The sequence below is a fragment of the Rattus norvegicus genome, chromosome 1, assembly GCF_036323735.1.
Source record: "Rattus norvegicus strain BN/NHsdMcwi chromosome 1, GRCr8, whole genome shotgun sequence".
In the NCBI taxonomy this organism is placed as follows: Eukaryota; Metazoa; Chordata; class Mammalia; order Rodentia; family Muridae; genus Rattus; species Rattus norvegicus.
Genome location: NC_086019.1, coordinates 236,539,528 through 236,551,097, shown reverse-complemented (window position 1 = coordinate 236,551,097; position 11,570 = coordinate 236,539,528). Strand labels below are relative to the sequence as shown.

The window sequence follows — 11,570 nt, the reverse complement described above, 5'->3', positions numbered from 1 at the left end:
CTGATCTGAGCTCTCAGCAAAGCCCTTCAGCTCCTCCACTCTGTGGGGCCCACTCTTTTCCTCCCACCCATCCACCCCGGGTCTCCATTTTTGGATGGAAGACTTTTGACAGTTTTCTTCATATTTTATTAAATCTTTAAAGCAGAAGAGACTGAAACGTCTTAATATATTTTTAAGATTTATTTCTATTTTATGGGCCTGCATGTTTCGCCTGTACATCCGTATAGACACCATGTGCATGCAGTACCCACAGAGGCCAGAAGGCGGCACCAGATTGGTGTGATTGCCTGGAAGGTGGTTGTGAGTAACCATTTGACCTGCGTCCTCTGCAAGAGTAGCAAGTGCTCTTAACCTCTGAGCTCTCTCTAGTTCCTAATAAATTCTTTAAATAAGTTATCTTGATAATATTCATCATTCAGGATTCAGTAGCATGCTATAGAAACATAAAAGCTGTGTGGGAAAAAGAAATAAAGACGGGAATGCAGATAGTCTATGAGACTTTTCTTTCACTGTAGGTTAAACTGGGAATGATTTGATTAAGAAAAAGAAAAATTCCCAGCTGCCCTGAGCTAGCTGTGTGCTGTGCCCGAGATCCACTGTCCATTGTGCGGCCTCCACTCTGCTGTCCCCCACCAGGCTTGTCATACAAGGAACATCCAGACAGAAGCATGGCACAGCTGTCTCCTGACAGGCTGCATCCAGTAGTGGAGAAACAGATGCAGAGACCCACAGCCAAACAGCAGGTGGTACTCGAGGAGTCTCTGGGAAGAGTTGGGGACAGACTGAGCCAGTTAGAGCCAGCCAAAGGGGTCAAGGACACCACAAGGGGACCTACAGAGGCAACTAACCCATGGGAGCTCACAGAGACTGAACTACCAACCAAAGAGCATGCATGGGCTGGACCTGGACCCCCTACATATTCATAGATGTGCAGCTTGGTCCTCATACGGGTCTCCTTAACAGCCTTGGATGATTCTGCTGCCTGCCACTGGATCCTCTTCTCCTAACTGGACTGCCTGGTTGGGCCTCAGTGGGAGAGGATATGCCTTGGCCTACTGTGACTGGATATCCCAGAGTCTGGTGGTACCCAAGGTGGGGGGTTCGCTTCTCTGAGGAGACAGGGAGGGGATAATAGGGAGAGTTTTTAAAAAAGAAAAAAATCAAATGTTTTTAATAAATAATATCTTATTAAATTAATGCAATACAATGACAATCAGACACAAAATAAAATTTCCATTTGTGGTTATACAGAACACAAAAGAATAAAGTGCCATACCAATCCAATGCCATGAGATGGCATTAAGATTTTGAATAAGATGAATAAATACAATGTGTTGCCCAACCAGATCTTTTCTTGAACGTCATACAAACAAGACATTAACACGAGAATCATCAACAAACATGTGTGAACAAGTAACAGAAGGGGTTTCACTGGGGGTTCTGATAGGCCAGTCTTTCCTTTGAGACGGGATCTCACTATGTAACCGAGCCCTGGCTGGCTTAGAATTCACTATGGAGACCAGGCTGGCCACAAACTCACAGAGATCCACCTGCCTCTGCCTGCAACTGGAGACATGCGCCAACATACCCAGGCTCTTTCTTCAGCCTTGACATGTGACAAAACAAAGAAAATAGTAACAAAGTTCTGGGCTCCCCCTCCCCTCCTCGCCCAAGTGAACACCTTTTGGAAACAGTATCTCAAACCCTCCAGGAAACAGTGTCTATGAGGTAAGGAGAGACAGCTGCCTTAAGGGTTCACACAGAGCTAACGGGCTTTTCCAGGGCACCCAGAAGTCTAGGAGCAATGCTGACATTACCAGGGACAACCTGTAATAAGTAATTAGAGCATCTGTGTTTTAGAAAAGAAGTCAAGGAAGAAACAGAAATGGCCCCAGATTTGCTTCTGCCATGGAGATACAAGGCTCCACCTTGGTACTGGGTTGACTCAGTGACCCTGGGGACCCATGGCCTCCCTTTGAGTAGACACAAACTCGGTGAGTACACACTTTATAAATGATGTCTACAGATACAGGCAGCAAGTGTCTGGCCTAGACAGTGTGAGAGGTGCCTAGAGGGATGGGAAAGAAAACCTAGAAATGAGGCAGTTCTCTTTATGGATCTTTAGATCAGTCTGGAAGCAGCATAAGTATCAATACACTAAATGAAAAGGGCAAAGTGCATAGAAAACGTACAGTTTTCCTATACCATTTAGGAAAGACAGACAGACAGATGATAGGTATGTAGGTAGGTAGATAGGTAGATAGACAGACAGATGGACAGACAGACGGATGGACAGATGGGTGGATGGATGGATGGATGGATGGATAGATAGATAGGTAGATAGGTAGGCAGGCAGGCAGACAGACAGACATACTTTAACAAAGATTTATACATATTAACTGTCTTTAAGAAAATATATGTGCAAAAACAATAGCAGTTGCTTCTGGGAAGGGAGTAGCATGGCTAGGCTGATGGAATAGAGCTAGTTTGGTTTATTTTTTTTTTGTTTTGTTTTGTCTTGGGGACCATTGTATGTGTGTTCACTAAGAGAGTCCACTTAGGTGTATGAGTACATGGTCCATGTATGTGAGAGTGTGTATGTGTGTGTGTGTAGACATGTTTCTCAGGCACTGTCAGCTCTTGTAGACCTGGAGCTGGCTGATCGGTGAGAGCTAGAGATCTGCCTGTCTCTGCCTCCCTAGTGCTTGGATTAAGCATGCACAGATATACGCAACTGTTTTTTATGTGGGTTCTGGGGATAAAACAGGGTTTCCCACTTGTAAGGAAAGAATTCTACCAACTGAGCTGTCTCCTCAGATGTCAATATCATTTAAATAGAAAAAAAAAAAAAAGAACTACTCAACAAGACTAGACACTTCATGGAGAACATGAGATTGTTTGGCAGGGATAACAGATTAGAGGTAAATATAATGCTAGACAAAGAACTGGAGAGTGTCTTTAAAATGCAGACTCCATGTTAATGAGCATTGATTTGAGTATTGAACACACATAAGCAAATCCGACCGGCACTCTGGCTTCCTTCTCTGTCAGAGGCCAGAGCAGTGCACAAGGCATGGTGTGGTGTGGAAGTGCCTAATAAGCGGGGTTTTTTTTTTATTATTAAATTCTTAGCTACAAATTCTATCCTGAAAGGACAGTGTCTGAAAAATAGAAATCTGATAGCTGTCATTTTGTGGTCAAGTTACTCAGACACTCAGCGTCTTGGCTATGAAGGGAGTATGACAGAGGTTAGTATGAGGGTTGCCATGGTGATGAAATAAGATGTTTGAGTATAGTACCCAACACTTGTAAAGCAGATATTTAAAGAGAACAACTACTACTGCAGAACCTTGAGGCCTGAGAATGAAGATTACTCAAGTCGGACAGCAAGAGCCCGTCAAACGAACCATGTGACCTCCACGTTTCCTGCTTGTGCCAGTAGTTACAGAGGATGCTAAGCAGCAGTTGAGTTTGGTGACTGCATTTTAACGCCTATTATGTCACTAGTCATAACCACATGCCCACAGCAAGAACACACGGACTGGAAGTAAATAGAAGGCACTCACACTTCAACACTTGTGACTCTGCCTCTCATCCAGGCACTGGGTAGAGAGAAAGGTCACTTGTGCGAGGACCAGCTGTTAAAATGAGGAACCCTCAACTTATTGCCCGAGATGACTGATGGGTAACTTGCTTAGCAGTGTCTCCTGTAGAAATGTCTTTCGTCCCAGGCTCCTCTTCCAACACTTTCTTTGTTCTCTTCTCCTCTCCGGTTCCATTTTTGAGTCCCTGGACCCATGTCCCACGGGCCCTTTCTTTCACAGACCACAAGCTGCCAATCCCGCCTCGAGGCTCAGAGGGTTCAACACTGCTTACGTCTCCTCGAACTGTGTATCTGGAGAGTGATGATAGTATAATAATTTCACAGGGGCAGGGAGTATGTGGGGGGAAGTGTATGCTATGTAAGATAAACAAATTTGAAGTTTGCTAGCGCATATATATATATATACATATATATATATGCAACACACACACACACACACACACACACACACATGTTGCAAGAAGACAGAAACAAATCCTACCTATGTCTGACTCCCCTTACACGATGAAGGATGACTAACATCCTTGCTTGTCCGGGACTGCCCTGGTTTTAAAATGGAAAGTGCACTGGGCTTAGAAATCCTCAGTCCTGAGCAAGCAGGGCTGGTTCCCCAGCATGATTCAGCAGTGCAGATGGTAATGGACATGAGGGAACCTGTTTGGGTCTGCCCAAGTCAGTTAAACCACTTTAAGCCTGGGCTTACTGCTTGGTTTCTTAACAACATTAAAATGAATTAGAACACAACATAACTTATTTAAGAAATAGTTCAGCTGGCTGGTTTGGAGTTTTCTGCTCTTATAAATATAGACATCAGTAGCAGAATCAATGGAAGCATGTAGCATAAGAACGAATGTCTGTGGTAACACTGTGTGTCCTTAAGCACCTCACGTTATCTTCTCGGCCCTGCTTTCCCTACTGTAAAATAGAGGTGACTGTCATAGTTATCTGACTGTTGGAGGGCAGGGTGATCAAATAAAATGCCACATTGCACACATGAAACAGTTAACTGCACTGCAGAGCCATGTGCTTAACTGCCCATTCAAATAAGTCGGCAGTATCCTTGATGCAGGGCTGCCACACAGACACAGCAGCAGCAAACCCACAATTTCCTCAAATGTGGCCGAGGAGCCAACAGCCCCCACAAACAGCCTCCTTTGAAAGGAGGGGAGATCAGAATAGCAGATTTCTCTTGTTGGTACAATAGCTTTTTCCTTTCTTCCTTCTGCTTTGTTTTTGTTTTTTTCTTTGCTGTGTGGTGCGGGCTGGTCTGCCGCTCCCTATCTTGCTGCCTCAGCCTCCAGAGTGCCGGAACTGCAGTGCAGGACCATGCTCGGTTGCTCTGTCTCTCAAGGTCTTTCGGTTTGCCCCTCCCTTCTGTTAATCACACTTACCATTTCGGTTCTTTGAATTTCTATCTTCGAAGCCGCATTTTTCCACATCTAGCATTCTCACTAAGTAAGAAGAAATCAATCTTAATTCCTTATAGCACGTTGCCACCACATCCCACAGGGTCTCCATTTTCAATGTAAAGTTTTTAGGAGACACCAATTAACCCCTAATCACCAGACTTTTAGCCCGTGAACTTCTTTATTCCAGGTTCCAAACTGCAAAGTTAATTACGCTACAATTCAGGCCACATCCTTTCATTCTCAGATGGTTTTTTAGGACTGTCTACTTTGTTTCCCACCCTTCCCTCAGAAACAGCCCACATCCAGAGCTACTGTATCACCTACTCATTCTCTGCTATTCTCATCCTAAACCAATCCTCCCAGATGGGATTTGGCAACAACTGCTTCCTTGTGCAAGTCCCAGGCTAGTCCTAATCCAGATGTGTCACTGAAACTTAATCCTCACATCCTGGCATTCCTCTTGGTTCTACTTAGGGCTGATTCTTTGGAAAGAGCTGGTTGCTACCTCCCCAGTTACAACACTTTCCCCATACGCTCTCCTTCCGCACGGGTGGTGGGGAATTCCTCTCTGACGGTTGATGTTCCCTCCCATTTTCTATTTCCCTATTTGGCTTCAGGCAAATCCATACGCCGTTGGCTCACTTGGTATACATTTCAAAGTTTTAGTGAAAAGGTTTACTCTAAGTCATCCTACAATGGGAAGGCGTTATTTGAATATATTCATTTTCCTAGATTTTAGTCATTCTTATGGGTAAGTACTGAAATAAATATATGGAAATTAATTTTTAAAACTATGTCATTTTGTCTTCAGAAATCTTACCCTCCAAAAAATTTGCTTTGTGGTAAAGATACCACAGCTCTTTTTAGTCAGAAGTGCTTTCCCACTTAGGGTGCCCAGAACCCAGCTCAACATGATGTTGTAAGGAATACAAGACTTGAGTTCAACTGAGACCAATAGGCACCACAGTGCTCTGTCTTCAAAGTCCGTCAAAAGAAACTATGGCTTTCTTCTTCAGCCTCCGTTGTTACCCATCCCCCACCCCTGACCTCCACTTCCAGTTAGAGTGTCTTCCTTGTCTAGACTTGTGTGCTTGCAGCGCTCCCTCTAAGGCTAAGTCTTCTAGCTTCTCTTAAGCCCTGTCCAACACATACCTCTCCAAATTACGACAACACCACACTCCAAGGTAGGAGATGTTGCAGAACAACAGCATAAGCAGGACTTAAGGAAGACTCAGTACACCAGAGTCACTGCTAAAACTTACTCTGTGTAACTGAAAGCTAGCCCAGAGAGAGGAAGGCAACACCTTTCAAGTCAGTGTTTCCTGGCTCTGCTAGCATGCAGGGTGGGACAGCACCCTGTGATGTGGGGCTGCTCCTGTGGAGTCAGGATAGTAGTGTCCCTGGACCCTGGCACTGGCTGCTCCAGGCCATGGGGAAAGGACCCTCGTTCACATTCCCGCTGGGAGCACAGCAAAGGAGAAAATACCTTGTTTTCTCAAGCAGAAGAAGACGGTGAACCCCACGATGAGGAACAAAAGGACGGATCCCAGGAGTACCCAGTGTGTCCTGTTATGTGGGAGACGTGGTACAGGCAGTTCTGAGAAACAAGAAAGAGAGGTTGATGGATGATAAAGCTTTGCTGGGAAATAGGAGCATTATCACCCCTGAGATCTCGTTTGGCCGTAGGGTGATCTTAATTACTTAAAGTTAATGGCCGGCCGGGTGAGGGTTGGAAGGAGAAGACAGGTCTCTTAAGGAACTGGGAGCAGCACAGAGAAGAACTCGAGGACTGTGACACGCTTAGCATAGTGCCACAAAGAGTGACTGTAATATTAAATGGTAACCTTAGTGCGGTCACTCCCTGTGCACTCTTTCATACAGACACTAACAGCGGACTTGGGGGGGAAAGCGAACTCAAGAACATGGGAAAGCACTGTTAAGCAGCTTCTGTCTCCCACAACTGTGGTCAAAATCAGGGACCAGTGTGGGTTGTTTTTCTTCCGTGTTTGGGCTTTCTGGTCATTGACTTCTCCCTCCTTGTTTCTCTGTCTGGGGTTTTGTGAAAGAGAGAAATGGGTCCCATGGCTCTGGGATGCTCTGGGCTTGTTAACTCTCATCTCATACAGCAGCCCTGGGGGGAAGAGCGCAGCTCTGATGTGACGAGGTTTACAATCCTGAAGCACTCACAGAGTCGTGATTTCACGTTGCCGGTGGTGGGTGGTGCCCCAGTTACAAGAGCATTTCCTACATGCAACTGTCACCTGTTTCCTGGAGCACAGTGACTTACATCCTACTCATCTACAAATACTCCATGGCTAACATACAGTTTGTCATGAGGAAACACTTAATCGATTCTAGCTGGATGTTTATCCAGCGACATTATGACTTACACTCAAGATAAAGACGAAAAAGAACACATCTAGCAAACATAAGTGCCATTTATTTGTACACTTCAGCCAACTGCTGCTAAATGACTAATGACAGATGGCCATGTTGCTAGGAGTCCGGGGACCGAGTTAGGCGACTCACCTGGGATGATCAGTTCAGCCGTGTGGTTCTCCCCTGAGTGTACTCTCCAGAACGTACAGTGGAAAACATCATTAGCTGTTGCGTTGACCCTCAGAACGCTGGTCACGTTGAGAAGCTTCTCCTCAGTCTGGGAAGTGGTGACAGTTGTTTCCCCACTCAGGGACTGGTGGTCACTGTTTGTCCAGATCACTTCGGCTTCTGGGTAACCCTCAGCCTGGCACATTAGTTCATGCTCAGAAGTGGCTGGATCCATGGAAATTCTTTGGTTGATTTTGCGGTATGGAGCTAGGTCAGAAGCAAAAAGAGGTCAGGGCTCCCCCATCTTAGGCAAAAACATGTGGCTTGGTGGCGTTACAAAGAGTATCAACTCGGGCTGGTTATTAGAGAAATATGCCTCCAGCCCTGCTATTTTGGCAGTAGGGAGTGGGTGTTAGTCTGCCTCGGGTTCAAATCTGGGTCACGTTTGGGCTTCAGGAACAACCGTGCTGTTGTAAAAAACCACAGCAGGGTGTTTACTGAGCACGAAGAAAACGTACTAACTAAATTAAGTAAATTGTCATCTTGAAACCGCAGGTCTTTCTACCTAAATGTAAACAAAACATATCTATTTCTTCAGCCATCATTGCTGTCCTTGTGACCTTTAGTGAGCCCTACAGAGCCCAGCGTAGAGGCTGAGATCCCTATTCTATTACCAAAGACATAATAAGAGCTTCGTAATACGATGGTTTCCCAGAAGCTTGACACAGAGTAGCTAAGGCAAGGCAAAACTGTAGTATGTTCGGTTGCCCATGAACCAACAAAACGAGCACCAATAAAACAGGTGTAATTACGGCAACAGCTTTGATGAGCACTGGCCCAGTGTTCTGTGTTTATCACATTTAAGAACAATCGAGGATGAAACCACTCTACATTATTAAACAGGCACATCAGGAAATAATGTCACCACGATGGGGCCTACGCCACATGGCCCAGGACTTAATTTTTCTGGGAAATCAAAGGTTTAGATTTAAAATCACTGTCAGCGATAAAACCCACACGGAGCGAAATAATTGCTTTCTATTCTCATTGATGAAAGGATGAAAAGCTGTGCTTCCTCTAGCAGGCCACGGTGAGCAGCTGATGTGGATTCATCCACAGCTGGCTAAGCCTCCACGGCACCCGTCTCTAAGGAGAGCATGAGGACGCAGGCGGGAAATGGAGGGAAATAGCAGAATTTCCACTAGCACACTTGCTCTAGGATCTGTTAAATCATTGACACCCCGTAGACGTTGATGGCTGTCCCTGGGTCTGATGTCTGCCATGGGAAGAGGGGAGGGCATTGATTTATATGTAGGTTACAACAGACTTTTGTCAACTCTCCTGTCTATTTTTGCTTTGCTCTGCTTTTGAGGAGGCGTTTCGTGTGGACCAGGCTAGGCTTGCATTTGCTGTGTAGGCAAAGGTAACCTGCCTCTAGCTCCTGGGTGCTGGGGTCACAGGCAGCTGAGTGTCATTGCTTGTGGTTTTATGTGGTGCTGGGGACAGAACTTCATGAATGGAAAGCGAGCGCTCTACCAACTGAACTACAGATCTGTCCCTCTCGTCTACTCGTAACTGAAGTCGCCATCTTTAAAAATGAGCACATTACAAAGTCTCCTTAAAGAAACTGAGGATCGAAGATAAAGCTAACAATTCACCACAAGGCAAAACAAGACGCCAGAGTGACTTTCGGACATTAAAAACAAATATTGAGTTGGATGTGATTAAAGCATTGGCTAAAATAAGCTCCAATCTGATTGGGACCATCTCCATTTGTTAATGATGAACTCATCATAGCATACACTGACCCTGAGTTCTCAGAACTGGCAAGGCCTTACAAATACTTCTTTTGTTCCATTTGTTTCTTTTTTTTTCTTTTTTCTTTTTTTTCGGAGCTGGGGACTGAACCCAGGGCCTTGCGCTTGCTAGGCAAGCGCTCTACCACTGAGCTAAATCCCCAACCCCCCATTTGTTTCTTCTTTTGGGTATCTTTTCTTTTTTCTTTTTTTGTACGTTTTCAGAAAGTATCATGTGTTAGATTGTATCAACCACATGGAATCAGTGAGTTATTTCCTTCTGATCTTCACAATGACCATTTCTTATAATATAAGCTATATATGTATACATTGGTACCAAATATATCTTTTATAATCACATATATGTTTCATAACAGCTCCGAGACCGAGTAGACAAATTTTGTTTTCAAACCTCTGGTTTAACTCTAGAGCACTCTGCTACTGCTGGGATCATATTAACCAGGAGACGTTCAAGTCACTTTTAAAGCCATTCTCTACCTTGCTACACAGTCCCAAGGTAAAGAGATAGGTAACAAGACATGGTTAGGAAGGGCATAGATTTTACAGATGGGCTAGTTAGGTTTAGAACCTGGCTTTATAATATTACTGGGTTAGAATTTAGGCAAATTGCATTATTTCTTTGGCCCTCAAATTTTTAATGCCTGAAGATGGGAACAAGGCTACATGTCACTTAATCTAAGATGCCACCTATGGACAGACACATTCAGATTTGAAAGACAGCAAATAGAAAAAAGAAGAAGAAAAGCCAACCATGGTCATAAGCAAGTGCCTTCCCCAAAGAGTCATGTTAAAGGTAGGGTGCGACCTCACACATAGTAGGTGTTCTGTGAGTATCGATTGTAACAGCTACCCCTGCTGTTACTCATCAGATTAGGAGCATGGTGAGCACAGCTGGGGAGGACCGTGAGCACAGCTGGGGAGGACTGTGAGCACAGCTGGGGAGGACTGTGAGCACAGCTGGGGAGGACTGTGAGCACAGCTGGGGAGGACCGTGAGCACGGCTGTGGGGGACCGTGAGCACGGCTGTGGGGGACCATGAGCACGGCTGTGGAGGACCGTGAGCACAGCTGGGGAGGACTGTGAGCACAGCTGGGGAGGACTGTGAGCACAGCTGGGGAGGACCGTGAGCACAGCTGGGGAGGACCGTGAGCACAGCTGGGGAGGACTGTGAGCACAGCTGGGGAGGACCGTGAGCACAGCTGGGGAGGACTGTGAGCACAGCTGGGGAGGACTGTGAGCACGGCTGTGGGGGACCGTGAGCACGGCTGTGGGGGACCGTGAGCACGGCTGTGGGGGACCATGAGCACGGCTGTGGGGGACCATGAGCACGGCTGTGGAGGACTGTGAACACAGCTCTGGAGGACTGTGAGCACAGCTGGGGAGGACTGTGAGCACAGACATTTTTTCCCACTTCTCATCACTACTTCAGTGGGTCTTAAGAAAGTTTCCACAGCTCATGAAGAACGGTCCAAAATTTCCCATATGCAAGCCTGTTTGTATAGCAAACATTTTAAGCTAATCGGTTTTTTAAACCATTCCTTCAACAAATACCATTTCTTTTCTTACTACACTGGAGCTTCATCATAAGCCAAGGCCAAGGGGTACAACAATAAAACCGAGAAAACCCTACCCCTAGAGCTTGTGTTCAAGAGAAGGAAAAGAGACATTAAACATGAGACACCTTAGATAGGGATAGATGGTATAGGAAAGATTTAAACCGGGCTAGGGGGTCTGGTAACCATGGCAATCCTTAATTGTTGAGCCCCATGATTAAAGTGTTTCCTGCAGCTGCTTAACACCATGTACAGTCCAAGAATCATTAAGTGGACATTTCATTTCCTCCTGATATTAAAGCTGAATATTTTCAATTAAAAGCCAGATGCCTGAGAGTCTTCTGTAAACCTCTGAAGGTATGACAGGATCCAAAGAGATAATAAAAACTGAGTTAATCCAAAAGTACGCTCTTTCAGATTTCAGTTTTGAAATGCTTCACCTTTAAAACCCCATGGTGAGTGAACTCCCTGTAGGGAACCTTGGCTACCACACACTTGCATTGATGGGAAGAAAATCTGGGCAGCCTTGCTGTGAAATCATTTGCATAGGGCATCATTCAGGAGTTCTACTTCCTCTGGCATGCCAGCCACCGCGGTGCTAGAAGCTGAAACCAGGGTCCTATACCTTCTGGGCAAGTGT

General features: G+C 45.4%; 1 protein-coding gene across 4 annotated transcripts in view; it reads right to left on the bottom strand.

The window, feature by feature from the left end:
• Nucleotides 1-1,141: 1,141 nt before the first annotated feature.
• Cd274 (CD274 molecule) overlaps nucleotides 1,142-11,570 on the bottom strand; it is a 23,742-nt gene continuing 13,313 nt past the window's right edge. For all 4 annotated transcript variants that reach the window (XM_063271728.1, NM_001191954.2, XM_039088034.2 and 1 more), the window contains 4 exons: nucleotides 7,543-7,827; nucleotides 6,500-6,610; nucleotides 4,996-5,055; nucleotides 1,142-3,895 (listed from right to left, as the gene is read on the bottom strand). In XM_063271728.1, coding sequence (XP_063127798.1) covers nucleotides 3,873-3,895; nucleotides 4,996-5,055; nucleotides 6,500-6,610; nucleotides 7,543-7,827 — 479 coding nt within the window. In that variant the 3' untranslated portion in view covers nucleotides 1,142-3,872. The remainder of the gene's footprint in view (nucleotides 3,896-4,995; nucleotides 5,056-6,499; nucleotides 6,611-7,542; nucleotides 7,828-11,570) is intronic.